This window comes from Megachile rotundata, chromosome 5, assembly GCF_050947335.1.
Source record: "Megachile rotundata isolate GNS110a chromosome 5, iyMegRotu1, whole genome shotgun sequence".
In the NCBI taxonomy this organism is placed as follows: Eukaryota; Metazoa; Arthropoda; class Insecta; order Hymenoptera; family Megachilidae; genus Megachile; species Megachile rotundata.
In genome coordinates this window covers 7618446-7635470 of record NC_134987.1, presented here as the reverse complement: position 1 = coordinate 7635470, position 17025 = coordinate 7618446, and the positions used below count along the sequence as shown (strand labels likewise).

General features: G+C 35.0%; 1 protein-coding gene across 2 annotated transcripts in view; it reads right to left on the bottom strand.

Moving 5' to 3' along the window:
• Nucleotides 1-17025, bottom strand: part of LOC100875685 (protein O-mannosyl-transferase TMTC1) — a 261548-nt gene that overhangs the window by 119396 nt on the left and 125127 nt on the right. For both annotated transcript variants that reach the window (XR_013038147.1, XM_012290326.2), the window contains exons 3-5: nucleotides 15836-15909; nucleotides 5446-5577; nucleotides 3198-3270 (exon numbers count right to left, since the gene is read on the bottom strand). Coding sequence is in view for 1 of the 2 variants with exons in the window: in XM_012290326.2 (XP_012145716.2) it covers nucleotides 3198-3270; nucleotides 5446-5577; nucleotides 15836-15909 (279 nt within the window). In the remaining variant the exon portion in view is untranslated. The remainder of the gene's footprint in view (nucleotides 1-3197; nucleotides 3271-5445; nucleotides 5578-15835; nucleotides 15910-17025) is intronic.

The window sequence follows — 17025 nt, the reverse complement described above, 5'->3', positions numbered from 1 at the left end:
AATTGTCAGATACATTGAACAAACAAACTTAAAATTAATTTACAGACTCATTTTATTTTTTCTCATAAAAAATATAAGAATTGATGTGTTCAATCAGAAAGTCAAAAAAGGCAAAAAAGGTACACTATTGAAATTGTCAGATACATTGAACAAACAAACTTAAAATTAATTTACAGACTCATTTTATTTTTTCTCATAAAAAATATAAGAATTGATGTGTTCAATTAAAAGGTCAAACAAAGTAGAAAAGATACATTACTGAAATTGTCAGACACATTGAACAAACAAACTTAAAACTAATTCACAGACTCATTTTACTTGTTCTCATAAAAAACACAAGACTTGGTGTGTTCAATCAGAGAGTCAAACAAAGTAAAAAAGATACATTATTGAAATTGTCAGACACATTGAACAAACAAACTCAAAATTAATTCAGATAAATAAATTTATTTACTACCTCACTAATATAGAAGTACAGTATATTTGTTACAGTGAGATGCAATATTTTATACAGAACCTCTAAATCTATTTTAAAAATGAAAGTAGTTGTTGATAAATGAAAGAACAATGAAGCATTGTATTTTTATTCGTTGATAAATATAATGCGAGGTACAAGTAAGTTAAGGAAGTTTAACAGCAGTATAATCAACTGTCGAAATGCAGAATCAAGCTTTTACGATAAAACGCTGGTCGGATTTCCACGCAAGCTGCTAATGCAGCGCAAAGGTCATTGTGCCACGGGAACAATGCGCGAAATGCAAACTGTGAAAACAATATTCCAAGCTTCAATCGATCGTAGCGAAGTAACTTTTGCAAATTTTTGAACCACCCCCTGCTGCACAAAGCCCATACGTTCGCATTATGCCGTCGGCGTGTTCTCCATCGGCCGACTGGATTCCCGGTTATATCCGTGTAAACGACCTTCGCGATAATTCCGACTAAACGGTCGAATAAATTCGACTGAAAACGCTTGCCCTCGGCTGTTATCGATTGCCGACGCCATGTTACAATTCTATTGAAGCATACCTACTCGAAACTCGCGCCGATAATGACTTATTGTTAGCCAACAATGCGATCTATTTCAGATTAAGGGAAAATCTAACGAGAAACACGTAGGTTTGGCAGGAACTCGGGGGTTAACTACGAAATTTACAGTTTGGGAGATATTAGGAGCAAGGTTTTGAATGACATAATCTTTTGGGTTGGAAGATTTTTAAATTTATAATTTTTAGCCTTCTCAGATCTATTAAGTTTTTGAATTAATATTCTCTAATTTTTGAATTTTTAAATTTGGGACTTTTCACATTTCTAGGTTTTTATATTTCTAATTGTTGAATTCCAAATTTCTAAATTCCCAAATTTCCAAAATTCCAAATTCTCACAATCCCAAATTTCTAAATCCCCAAATCTCTAAAATTTCAAATTCTCACAATTCCAAATTTCTAAATCCCCAAATCTCTAAAATGCCAAATTCTCACAATTCCAAATTTCTAAATCCCCAAATCTCTAAAATGCCAAATTCTCACAATCCCAAATTTCTAAATCCCCAAATCTCTAAAATTTCAAATTCTCACAATTCCCAATTTCTAAATCCCCAAATCTCTAAAATTCCAAATTCTCACACACCCAAATTTCTAAATCCCCAAATCTCTAAAATTTCAAATTCTCACAATTCCAAATTTCTAAATCCCCTAATCTCTAAAATACCAAATTCTCACAATCCCAAATTTCTAAATCCCCAAATTCCTAAAATCCCAAATTTCTAAGTCCCCAAATCCTCGAATGCCAAAATTTCGACGACCCCGAATACTGAAATCCCCAAATTTTAAAATACGTAATTTTCACACCCCAAATTCCAAATTTACCAAAGTCTAAAAGTGTCTAAATTTCCAATATCCTCAAATATTCCAATTCTTACCAAATTTCCAAAATCTCCAACAACTACAATATCTGAAGGCTTACACAGTTTCTACAAGTTCTAAAGAAAACACTCTTTGCATAACCTAACTATGTAATACGATAACGCAGCCAATGCGCTTCAACACGTGCAACTCGTTTGAAAGTCTTACAAGGTTTCTAGAGACGATTGAGTTTGCATGTCGCGTTAAAAAGGTTTCGACTACGTCTTTCTTTGCTGTCTATTTCATACTTCTTAGCAGTTGTGCAACGAACCCGTCCTTTGAACAGATGTGTCGCTTCTACGAGTTAGATGTTTGTTCGATTCGAATGTGACATGGAATAATTGAATTATAAGGGTAGAGTCCCGAGGGATGATTTGTTGATGGGTAATTTGTAGAGACACACAGGTGTTAAATGAGAATCGTAAGTTTTCTCAGAGGCTCATTTAATTGGATTTCATCGTGAAGTTTATTAAGATTGTGTACGAAGTTGGGAGTTAGGAAGTAGGTTGTTTATTTGCAACAGGGTTATGTTGTAACGTAAGTTATAACAGAGTTTGACATGGGTTAAGATGCTATATAAACTAATCCTTTTAAGAATGATATTTTTTGAGGTTAGGAGAACAATTTGTCTGTTGTTCTTGTATGAGTACATTTTTATTTATTTTATGATGATTGTTATATAAGATGATTTCTAAAAGGAATGATGTTGTGCAAGGAAGAAATGTTCATGTAGGTGTATTAAACTTAAAATTGAATGTACATGTAATGTGTTACTATTCTTGAAGAGGTTAAAACTTGGTTAAGTTACGATATAAATTAAAACCTGCTAGGTTCCCACATAAATGACATCAAATAAAAGAAGTACATACAGGTGTAAAAACCTTGATAATTATTTATTTTAGAAAATAACTTGCAATGGTATCGATGAAACATGTTTAAAACATTTCTGACGATCATTAAAATTAAAAAAATTAAAAATAGACTTAATTTAAATAATTATTAGCTTAAATATTTCAAAAAAAGATGTAACCCATTAAGTCAATGTTACTCTAAATAAATTAACTCAGTAACTAATAAATAGATAAATGAATTAAATCGGAGATAGAACCAGTAATCTTCATGCATATTTACCAGGTACCAAACAAAGAAAATTCGTGTGCAAACTATACTTCTAGTAAAATTATAAAAATACCTAAATCTAGCTAAACAAGTCTAGAATAACCCATGGGCGGTTAATGCGATTATAAATAAATAAATTAAAAAGAAAGTCTCAGAATAAAGAAATTATTAACTCACCGAAACCAGCAGAGCGGCAGCTCGCCGAGAAAAGTGTCTGGAGTCGTCGTTCCACCTGGCTTCGAAGATAGACCTGAAACCCAAAGAAACTCAGTAAATTTCTAGCAGCTATTTTGGAAGCAATGAGTCGCACCGCATCCGAATTTAATTCCGTCGATCCCCGTTTCCCTAAGGATCGAACTCAGCGGTCCCCCATAATCCATTGTAAACAGTTAATCCGATTCCGTTGTTTTACGGCCCAGCATTGGATATCGTCTTTGTCTAACGATGATAGCCAGAGCTCTCTATTAACGCAAATCTTCCCGTTACAAATCCCATTTTACGCTCGCATGCAAAGGACCAGCGATATTCGTATTTCACGTTCCTCCATGCATATGGTCGCGATTTTGTACCGCAATTTAAAGCGCACTTTATTTCAACGTCTGTGAGAATAATTCTTGATGCTCGATTCTTGGTCGATTTTAACGTCCACTCGAAACGATCGTTACGAATGCAGTCGGTTTATAATTAATTGCTACAAATATTTGAAAAACGCGATGGTGCAGTCGTGGGGATGTTTCTATCGGAAAATGAATTACACGCGGAAATATATTTGATGGAAAAAGTGTCTCTTAATGGACGATGGAAATTATGGAAGGTGGAGGAAATACGAATAGTAAGTACAAATTTATTGAGGGGAAATTTTTAAGTTCTTTATAGTCGATGGATGACTGACTGTTCGTTTTAACCTATCACTACTTTAATGAGACTTATTCTTTAGCTGTGATCAAGTTTACTCGAAATTTTAATAGTCTTCAATTTGGAGTTCAATTATAATTTTCATAGTCAACGATTGCATAATACCAAATTGACATAACATTTTAAATGCTTTGTTCCGAAGCGCTCGGAATATAATTAGCGTAATATTTATGGGTGTTTTGTCAAACCTTTACTCTTGCAATTTCAAACGGATCTTCAAGACCACATGGATGTCTCTACAGCTTGACATTCTTAACTATTGACAATAACCTTTTAACAGGCCAGAAAAGCACATCTTTATAACGCCAATATATCTTTCCTTAAAGAAGTTTATGTCCATAGTCCTAAACTGTGCACCCTTGCTGTGTGCAGTGTTTACGAAAATCCTTGCGTACTCGGCGGACCAGGCACCCTGACTCGGTCATTCAGCAGTCTCGCAATGTGTCCCATTATTTAGTTCTTTTGAAGGACCCAAATCACTTAACTGTTTGGGTCACCTTATTAACGAAACGTTATTTACAACCCTGGACCGAAGGCTAAAATCTTACAATCTCATTCGTCGAACCATCTCACCAATCACTGTTTTTTACAAATAACAATCTGTCCGGATTGGTTCCTTTTGGCAACGCCTTCACGTCCTGAACTTCCTTCCGTGCTTTCTTTTCTGGCTGTTTAGAAGCAACTAGTCAGTCTTAGATTAGCTTCGTTGAAATACACTTACTCTGGTCAGTCTTAGATTAACTTTGTAACTATCAACTACATCAACACACAACAACCAGTATAACTAGTGGGATGATGATCTACATCCTTCATTGACCTGGACACACCAGTGTGGAGGACTCTGAGCCACTATATAAACTCTACTTTACAATAAAATTCTACTTCATAATATTAACTTTAGAAATATTCCACTACTGTAACAGGTGCTGGAAACGCCATGGGTCGACGAAGATTTACAACCTTCGTAAATAACTGTAAACAGTTTATATTTTACCCATCGCGCGTAACATGCTTTTATCTGTTTTAATATTGTGATGCAATTAGTTACTGACTGACGCACCTAACAAATGAACCACAGTGCAAATTCCTTAATACAACTATTTTAAATAAATCCAAATACAAAATAATTTAAATATAATCTAAATATAATTTTAAGTATGAGTTGTTCAAACATAGCGAAATAAACGAAGACTGTTTCTTAATTCTCCTTAAATCAGTTTCTAGGTTATATCAGTTTCTTCGCGCAGATACAATTCTTCATCTAAAACGTTCTCTGTCCAAAATTCTAAATCCAGATACAATTTCCGTGATTCAGACGGGAAGGCTATAATCTAAATCAGAGGACACAGTATGATCCTTCCGGGATAAAATGTACCCCCCAGGTAGTTATAAAGGAACCAGGAAGATTTGAGACGAGAGCACGGGACAGATCGTTACTTCTTATTTCGGGATTTATCGGCGGCAGGCACGTGTCGCGTTTCCAAATTGCTGTACGCGCTTAAACGCTTACCTCTTGATTGAATGCCAGGAACGGCAAAGGTCGTAAAGAAGGTTTAGAGGCAAAACAGTAATGCCCGTCTCCTTCGCCAGCATCGACAACGCTCCGAGACACACGCTGTTCCATACGTAAGCCGTCTGCTGTCTGAAACCATAATAAAATTTTATTCGTTTAGCATTACTCGAATTAGTTATGTGGTTTAGTAGTATTATTAGTTACTATTAGTACTATTAGTTACTGAAATTTGTGTTGTATAAATTGTAAGAGTAATTCAATTTTCAGTGTATTATTTTAGTATGGCTGAATTTATTCAATTGGAAATAGGAATCAAATTTCTGAGCTGTTGAAGTGTCTTTAAAGAACACAGTACATCTAACTTCAATTAATACCTAACTAGTATATCGAACTTTAATTAATACCCTATTAAGTATATTGACATCGGGTCTAAATTGTCCCAGCTCTAACTTTAACCGACGTAAATCAAATAAAGCATATCACTCTTCTCACAAATGACTAAAAATCACCTACTAATAATAACAGCCCATGATCCTAACCTAACGCCAAACGTTACCTAACCCTAAAAATTCCCAAAAGAACAGATTGAGACGTTAACCTAAAAAATAGCTGCGACAACACCGTATAGGTATAACGTGACCCGAAAAAATAAGTATAATTATAATTATATAGAATTACAGGTGAAAGTATACACAAGTACTGTGAATAATGTTTCGAGCGTACCATAAGAGAAGTATAATGTATAGCATTCGGTAAAAACATAAATTTCTTTCCCTCGTAATGGGCAGCGAAGCTTTGCAAAGGGGAAAACATACCGATAATTTTTTTTCTTGCCTCGTCATGCACGAAATACATTAGATCGAGATAAAATACAAGGCTGAGAATGATCGCTGACTAAGCAACGTAATGTATCAAACAGAAGCAGAGATTACTTTCAGAAATTCTTCACCTACTTTTTTCTATGCTTTCGAATTATGGTATAATAATTTTTTTTAATGATAAGAAAAATGATTACTTATCAACAAAAATAATTATTGTCACCATATGATATGTTATCATATTCGATTCAAAACTTTGTAAGGGCACTGTGTTTTAAATTTAAATAGAAAGAAAATGTTTAAAAATTGTGACTTTCAAAAGTGGAACACATTTTGAAAAATATAAATTATATTGTAAACAGCTGTTTGTTTGATAACATTTAAGTTTAATTTTTGATAAACCTTTTGAATTCATAATCTTCATATGTAACTTTTCAGAGGATGGTTGTTTACATTAATTATGCACACGGTTTGATTTATTCATTGCGTCATGAATCAACTATGTAAACACGATATCTCACGGACGAAACATACTATTATTAACAATGACTGTTATTATTATTAACAGAAATAACAGTAGAAAACCTGTTTTGCTATAAGTTGTTCCACGTTCACAACTTCTGACAAGGATAAAAAAGAAAAAAATGACGAACGCAGACGAATTTCAGACGCGGTTAAATTTGGATTTTCTCCGAGTTCCATTAAAAATTCACTTACCAGTGAACCGAGGTGCTATTCTGAATGTAATCAGCATTGAAAACGTTTAAATTGAAAGAGCTCTCACAGAGTTAATAACGCGTATCGGGTAAAGGTTAACGAGGATCATTATAACGTATAATAAACTTGACCCATCTTTGTATCAGGCGGCGAGAAGAATAGTTACTTTCGCACCTCTCATCATATATCTAAATTGCATTCCATTATACCGGATAATTGCGGAAAGTGGGTAAAATATAGGTGGAAAAGGCGACGAGCTTTGGGATTTTCGTAGCAACGGAAAAATAATGAGACCCCGAAGGAGTCGTTTCGCGTTAAATCGCCGCGTTGAATCAAAATTTGACCCGATGACCCTTGTTGATTTTACGCAATCTGATGGACAAAGTCCATTCGTTAAAAATTATTATTTGAAATTTTTGAAAATTAGGTACTTTCAAATTGTAAAGTTTTAGGTCTCTGTATTTTCATATTATTAGATTCTGGGATATCTACTTCTTTAAGTACCTTGATACCTGACTTATTAGGTTTCAATATCAGTAGGTTACTAGATCCTTAGATTTCTAGATGCTTAGGTTACTAGATTGTCAGATTCCTAGATCTCAAGGTTCCTAAATTTCTACAATGTCACATCTCTATAATCAAATCCAATATGTTCTCATATGACACCTCATATGTCCACATGTGACATCTTGAAATTCCCATATGCAAGAATCACATACGTGTTCAAATGTCCACACTTCGCAATTACTACACATCCACATTCATGTCAAATCTTTAAAACCAAATCCAATATGTTCTCATATGACACCTCATATGTTCACACGTGATATCTTGAAGTCCTTATACGCAAGAATCACATATGTGTAAAAATCTGCACACTTCACAATTACTACATATCCATATCCATGTGAAATCTCTATAACCAAATCCAATATGTCCTCATATGAAACCTCATATGTCCACATATGATATCTTGAAATCCCCATATGGACATCACCCAATAAGTGATGCCCAGATTGTTAAGAATCATATGTGTTCAACTCTCCACACTTCTCTATTGCTACACACCCACATCCTTACATTCTCAAAATCCAAAATGTCCATACACCCTATATCCCTAAACAATTGACCAATAATCTTGCTACCATTGCAAAACAACAAAAAGCATGAACTAAATTATCGATCGACATCAAAACGAGCGTCAATATCTAACTCGTAGTAAAGTGTCAAACGCACACGGTTTGCAGCGCCTAACATGTTTTCTTCAAAAACGTAACAACTAACGTTTCTTTCATAACCGCGCTTAGTCTCGCTCCGACAGAGAGTCTCAACTTTCCCCAACAAGTTAAATTGTTTATTAAGAAACTTTCCGGGATGTCGTTTTAACGTGACAGTTCAGGAAAGTTTCTGAGCAGGATAAAAATATGAGACGCATCGTCGATAACAGGGACGATTCTCTTCTCATTTCTATCGTATCCGATACTCGACTATTATTTCCGCCACTCTAAATTGAATTAGAATGTCTTTGACGCGAATTTAGAGAAGTATAATTCAATTTTTTAAAATGTACCGATAACAATTGTACCGGTAGATACCTTCCGCTCTTTTCTTCCTAGCCAGTTAAGTAACTATTTAAATTCCCTTTCGCGTTTACACTTTCGCGGTAATTAAACCACAATTTTCTCCGTTCAACTACCTCGAATTCGTTTTAGCTCCCTCGTTGAAAAAGGAAATCATTAACCTTTAAGAACCAGAAGGTTCAACGTTACTTCCTGCTTCCACGAATTAAACCGGAATATGCGATGAGAAAGCTGTATAACCATATTTTCCTTTCCGTTTATGCGCATACACCGCAATTTTTCTGTATGATATCTCCTGTAGTAAAAAATTCGTAGACTTGGTTATATAAATTGAGTTTTTTCTGTAAACAGGTAGGTTCTTGTTGTATTACTACCTTTACAAATGGCGTTCTTCCATTATACACCTGAAAATTCAGGGAAACAACAATGTATACAGATCAAGTTTTTAACCAAACTAACCTATATTCATAAACTCAAATCCCGCTGGTACGTCTCTGGCTGTAATAAGAGTTTACTGTATAAATTGTGTCAAAAGTTTCTATCAACTTATGTAGGAATTAAGATTTCTTTGAGAAGTTACATGTGGTTAATTTTATTTTTATTTCGAATAACAGGGTTGGTACATAAAAATTATTATTTTAATTAACAATGTATTCTCTCTACGAATTGTAACATTTTGAAAATTATCTACAATTTACAAATGATATACACACTATAAACGTGGAACTGAAAATTCTCCAAAACAGCAACGTACAAAGATCAGGTTCCTAGCCAACATAACCTATATTCAGCTCAAATACTTTCCACTGTTACAACTCCCTTTGTGACATTATAATAAGAGTTCTCTGCACGTACAAATTCTGTCAAAAGTTTCTATTAAGTTATGTATAAATTAATTACACTCCTAAAATACATAGCCTCCATCAGAAGTTACCTAGTTTAATTCCATTTCTTAGTATTACCCTACTGAAATTACTATCTGTACATTACTCAATATGTCTTGTCTATCAATTCTAACTTCTCGAATATTATCTACAACTCCCCAATGACCAGCAAAAACTTACTTCGCAACTTTAAAAAAAAAATAAATAGTCACACAGACCGAAATCAGAAAGAGGGCTCCTATACGCGTGATTTTGTTAAGGCCACAGCGTCTCCGCAAAATTTGTTACGAAGTTACAGATGCAAGTCGAAGAAGTCTAAGCCGAGGGGAAGTTTCCTACTTTGTGAGAGTTCGAATTCGCACAGTTTCAAGTTCGGTCGTCACGGTTCAGAACGTGGTTCCGAACTTTCGAAGTTACAAGCGGATCAAGTTCGATCAGAGTTCAAACGCATCTGATTATACAAGTCGGTCTATGGTTTCTAGTTTCGAGACCTTTTTCGAACATCTTGCAAACACTAATTCTTATCAATTTTTATCAATTTTTAGGACACTCAAGGTTTTTATAATTTTTATGAGATTCAGGGTCCTCATAATTTTTGTGAGACTCGAGGTTTTTATAATTCTTATGAGATTCAAGGTTTTCATAATTTTTATGACATTCAAGATTTTATTAATTTTTAGGAGACTCAAAGTTTTTAAATTTTTTATGAGATTCAAGGTTTTCATGATTTTTATGAGACTCAAGGTTTTTATAATTTTTATGAGACTTGAGGTTCTTATAATTTTTATGAGATTCAAGGTTTTGTTAATTTTTAGAAAACTCGAGGTTTTTATCATTTTTATGAGACTTGAGGTTTTTATCATTTTTATGAGACTCAAGGTTTTTATAATTCTTATGAGATTCAAGGTTTTTATAATTTTTATGAGACTTGAGGTTTTTATAATTTTTATGAGACTTGAGGTTTTTATCATTTTTATGAGATTCAAGGTTTTGTTAATTTTTAGAAAACTCGAGGTTTTTATCATTTTTATGAGACTTGAGGTTTTTATCATTTTTATGAGACTCAAGGTTTTTGTAATTCTGATGAGATTCAAGGTGTTTATAATTTTTATGAGTCTTGAGGTTTTTATAATTTCTATGAAATTCAAAGCTTTTATAATCTTTATGAGACTCGAGGTTTTTATAATTTTTATGAGGCTCAAGGTTTTTATAATTTTTATGAGACACGAGGTTTTATTCACACGATTGAATAAGGAGGGTGAAGACTATTTTTCCAATATACATTGGTATATTTATTTATTTCTCTAATAGATATTATACATATAGATGAGCAATAGGTTATGATGTATACATGTAAATTAGCACTTTAACAATTTCTGGAATGTAAAATAATTCATCTAAAAATTATTTTAGGGGTGTCTGTACAGTCAGTCAGTACTTTTGAAAGACTTAAATAAGCTAATGATTTTATTTATACAACTGCACATTGTATATTAAAAAACTTTAATAATTTTTGCAAATTTAAAACCATGTACATGAAACATATTTTAGGGGTTGCTTCACTGAATCAGTAGTTGTCAACATTTTTAACCAGCATTTTAAACAAACGATCAATATAGACAATAAGCTATCAGTACATAATGTTACGTATCTAGTCAGTATTTTTATGAACGTACAAAAAGTATTTTATAAAATACTAGTGCTTTAAAAATACAAGTAACAGCGAATAAAACAGTATAAAAGAAATAATATTCGTACTTTTTCGGAATTAATTCCGTCCAGACTCGGTTACAAGACACCAGGGATTTCGAAAGCAGGGAGTTAACACGAGACAAGTCCTGCGGCAGGCAAAAGCGCGAACCGTTTGCCGCGTAAAAACGAAGAGGACGTCCCGGCCAGAACGGCACGGCATTTCTTATAATTTACATCAAAGCCCCGCAAGTAAGATTAATGGACGGATGTCGTAACGGGGCGAGGTGCTGAATTCCATGGCTCGTGGCAAAAACCCACGATCGTGTGCTCGGTGTGCACGGAAGATTATGCGCAGAAATTATTACTTATCGGATATTCCACGGTAATTGCCGGGAGAGAAAGAAACTGCGACGGAAGAGAAAGCCTGGTTGTGATAAAGATTGTTCCACGAATTGTAATTTGCACTAGAAAACCGAAAGGAATGCTTGCTGAATAATATTGTAAGCTGAAAGCAATATTGTTACCCTTTGTACTTCACTGTTAACTTTGCTATTTTTTGCGAGAAGTTTTTGTCGATGCTTTGTCACGAACTGGTGACGGTATAATGATGTATCATCGGTATAATGATTACACTTTGTATTGTCTATGGGAGTTGATTTAACTCTCTGTTTACCTGCTGTTGATTTTTACATTTTTTTAAATAATTTTCTAAGGGTAGGTCTGCAGTTCGAATAAAAATAAACAGACTTAAGATAAGACTGTCAAGGTTTAGTCAAATCTGAAATTTGGAAAAAAATGATAAAACATACGACGATAAAATTGAGCCAAGTTATGCTATGTTCAAATGATAAAAACAGATTTAAACAAGAAATAAAAATAGACTGAAACGACGATGAAAAGTAGAACAAAATGCAAATGATACTTCAAGTAATAATTGCAAGAAATAATTACTAAAGAAATATACTTTCGCTGTAAATAAAAGTTAATTTAGTGTCCGCCAGATAAATTTGCACGTAATGTAAGAGAAGTTAAGCAGCGAGTGTACTCGAAGAGGAAAGTGCACTCGAAAAAAGAGGCAACGAATGGGTCAATTCAATCACTTTCCTATACCAATCTCTCGAAATTATCGAAGAAACAGTAGAGGTTGTGAATCGAAGGACAGAGAACGTTCAATCGAAGCGTCTGATCAACACAAATGGTCGACTACTTAATTTCCGAGCGAGCGAACATAAGCAGCTGCAGAATGGAGGGTCGATTCGGGTCGTCGGTTTTAAAGGCGGCAATTACGTGAAAGAGGAGCATCGCCGTTGAAAGGACAGGTTAAACCAAAGCGAAATGGAAACGAATTCTTCCGATTCTGAGACAACCGCTTTATCCTACACTCGGTTGTCCATCGATCGTTACTGTCTCTTTTCGAAATTTCCTTTGAAATACTTCTGCTACTCCCGGCGAACTTCCATACCGTTCAAACGGTTAGAAACTTGCTACACTTCTGATACAATTTGCCGACAGATTAAACACGAAACAGCATTTAAATTAGCGACAAGTTTGATGAAAGGAACTCGATGCTCGTTAAAACTTGTCGATATGAAGTTACGTGATTTACGAGAGTATTAATGTGATTGGAAATTTCTTCTTTCACTTTCGAATGATACTTAGGCTTTTCACGGTGTTATTCTTAATAGAAAAACTAATTATCGAATTACCTTCGTCCCGAATTAACTTTCTGATTCACCAAACTTCCAGGTTTCTAAGGTGAAAAAATACAAATTTTTAAAGTACACTCCAGTTTCCCAAATCCCCAAATATTCAAATTCCCAAAATTCTTAAGTCCTCGATCTCCCAAAACTAATCACAGATCTATTTACTTACTTTCATCAAAATAAAGAGACAAATTGTCCATCTTACGTATAAAACTCGCAAATGCTCTAGACACAAAAATACACGTGGTATTCCACAGGGTGTCGACACAGAATAACAAATACTCCACGTTGCAAACTCACAAGTAATTAATCACCAGTACATATTGCTTCCCGCGACATTTGAACGACTGATTGCCTTCCTAATCTTTCGGAAGGAATGAAAGTTCACCGCAATGATCCGAGTAAAACTAAAAGGGAAAAAAACGAGCATTCAAAGGAAGTACAACGTTTGCAACCGGTCGAATAGGTTTCCGCAACTCGACAAATCGTGTCACTGATTTCGAACAATGACCATTTGTTCCGAAACGTTTCGTGCAGCTCTCTACCTTCATCTTCTTTATATTATTCATTTTTTTAAATCTTTTTCTTTCTTTAATACGTATATTCATTCGAGATTCATTACCTAAAAGCCCGAAGGTTGACACAGTAACCCGATTCGGTGCGTTTCAACCGAGAGGTAGTTTTCCCCGTCGTTTGCGAACTGTACGAGTCCGTTTCTCTCGATATACCTCGTATTTTGCACGGTTCGCGCCGCTTCCGATATTTGTTTCTCTTTTCACCGTGGCGGAAAAATGTGCGCCGTATCGGGGCACGTTCGTTCCGGATACGCCGGCTATCGATTGCGATTTCCGGAACGAGCCTCCCCTCATTTCAGCCGGACCGTGAAAGGTTCAAGTTTAATTACACTCGTCTCGCGTGGAAATTAATTTCAACGAACGGTGAGTGTTACTTTTATTGGATTACATTTTCACCTGGGAGGCCTCGTTTCAACAGCGGAAAAAAAGCTTTTACTTACCGCTACAATGAAACGTTAAACTTGAATGAATTGCCGAGATAAAAAGGGCAACATGGAACAATGTGCACGGATTCAACTTTTTAAACGTCAAGAAATAATTAATTAATTGCCAATCGGGTTTTTATTTTTCGTATGCCAATTATTCTCTGTTACCTAGTCATTATTATTTATCATGTTTTTACTTCAACAGACAGTTCATTTGTATTCATACTGTATTCCATATGTTTGTAGAACATACATGTATAGAATACATGTATAAAACATGTACATATGTAGATATGTAGAATACATGTATAAAACATGTATGTACATAGATATGTAGAATACATGTATAGAATACATGTATAAAACATGTATGTAGATATGTAGAATACATGTATAAAACATGTATGTAGATATGTAGAATACATGTGTAGAACATGTATGTAGATATGTAGAATACATGTTCTATATATATACTGTGCAGTTACATAGATAATAAGTAATTTGATATATTTAAACTTCATTCGTATGTAGACATGTAAAGTATGACATGTAGAATACATATATAGAACATGTATTCTACATATCTACATAACATACTTTACATGTCTACATACGAATGAAGTATAAATACATCAAATTACTTGTCTATGTAACTGTACATATTTTATCCACAAAAGAAAATTATTAACCTCAATCACACAGGAAATACCGAAAATTACCCATATAAGTAAGCAAAACTCTACAGACATCACCAATTAATATCAGAGACGTTAAATCATTATAACACTTTAGACGAAAGCGACAAATCATTAAAATCCCCCAAACGAAGCAGACAGAAACGGTTCACAGAAATTAGTCGAGGAAAATACGTAAACATCTCTCCTCTTCCCCCGTTCGCATCTGTACGCTTAGGCTATGAGTAATCTAATAAGGTAGCGGTGTCAGAAGCATAATATAGCCATAACTCCGGAGAACTTAGCTGCTGCACATACATGCATACACCGGCGACGTCGAGCGTCGTTTACCGTCGGAACGACGCCAGTCTGACGTCGAAACAGCGGCCCATTCATTCACGTGAGCACCAGGGCGGCACGGCGTGTGGAAATTATAAACTAAACTAATTTATGTGGGTCTCGAAGCTCCGCCAACTACACGCGGCTCGCTGGCGAACGTTCGGCTACTCGTTTACATCGATCTTTTAATGGCAGGAAAAAGTCAAATTACCTCTAGTAAAAATTGTAGACGCAGACTTTTTTAGATTTTTAATTCTGAGTTGGACATATGAGTATTTATACTTGTTTATGTGTGTGAAGTTGTACTTGTACTTTTTTAAGTGAGTTGTAGTTATCAGGTAGGAATGTGAATTATACTCATTACACATATGAGTTGTACTTATGCTCATTAGACATATGCGTTGTATTTATACTTGTTTATGTGTGTGAAGTTGTACTTGTACTTTTTTAAGTGAGTTGTAGTTATCAGGTAGGAATGTGAATTATACTCATTATACATATGAGTTGTACATATACTCATTAGACATATGAGTTGTACTTATACTTGTTACATAAGTATGAGTTGTCCTTTTATACTTATTATATAAGTGTATGAATTGTATTTATTACACAGGTACGTGAATTATATCTATTGCATATGAGCATATGTTCATATACTCATATGAGTTGTATGTGTACCGTTCACGCACCACAAGATCCTAGAACTAAACGACTTTTCCTTGTTTTTCAAACCGACTGCGAATGACTGATGTAAACAATTGTTCACTCCAACCAAAAATATGGGAGCCCCGGAAAACTATGAATATGTATGAAGCCGCGAATATGTTTTTCGATTTAATCAATATCGGCAGAATTTCTTTCGGTATGCTGCCGTCTCTTGTGACAAGCCAATCGTTGGGTTCAGAATTGATATAACTTGTAGTAGTTATTGACACAACTGTCAAATAAATACAAGCGATTAATTATGGTATTAAACTTACCCGTGATAGGCTAGGAAGGACAACAAGAAGAAAATGCAGGCCAGAACGTCTGCTCGTCCTACAATGCCAGTCACCTGAAACATGCAAGAAACACTCAAATTAGTGTCTCTTAAAATACCTTGGTTTAAAGTACAATGCTTCTCTGTAGAATATATGACAATTTCATAACATGTAACAGTTGTATGATATTAGACAAGAATTTCATAACATAAGATAACAATTTGATAGCTTCACATGACAATCCCACATATGACAATTTCCGTATAAAATTTAACATAAATTTCTATAATTATTATCTTGTTACAAGAATGTGATTCAATCTAGACATCTACAGCACACATGGCACATTTTAGAAAGGTTAAATTTTAAGTTCAATCCCAATTGCAACCTAACCAATTGTCAACTACAAAGTGTACATAACATTCCAAGTTTTATAGATCGTAATAGCGGTAGCTGTAGGAGGTGAATAATATACGTATTCATTGGGTCTTTCACTATAAAAGTTGAACATTGACCAGCGTAAATCACGTCGTGCACAAGCTATGAAGAGGGAACAAGCCCGAGTAAAAGCTCGAACGATCAGCTTAACGAGAAGGTAGCGCATATACCGGAAGAGCGTCGGTGAGGAACTAGGGAAAATGGCGAAAGGGTACAATGGCCGGTCGCGTTACCGCGAAGATCCGCTCTGGATGTGCGAGGCGGTAAAGTGAAATTGGATTTAACGGCGTAAAACGAGAAGGCCGAGCTAGAAAGCGGCGATGAAAGCCAACGAGAGGATTCCTTTCACGAAACCCGCGATGACGGACAAGGCGAGGCAAAGGAACCGACGAATTGAAAGAGAAGAGAGGCTGGCCAAGTTATTGACAGCTCGCCACGAGTGAATAACCAAGCTTCTCGAGGATCACCCTGAAGCGGAGTGTCTCGTGTGTGCCAACATCCTCGAGAACCGGAGACTCCTATGTACCACTGGATCAACGCTTCCTCGCTTTTACTTTTCTTTCTTCATATTTTTCATTTTACCTTCTCTTGTTTCGCGAATAACGCGGTTTAGGGATATGGTGGTTTTATTTAGATTTACTTGTAGAATTTTGGGGAATGGTGACACTTGAAATTTGATAATAAGATTCTCGGACGCAACACTACAATTTAGAAATTTCTTAACTTTTCTATTTGAAAATCTCTAAGTTTGC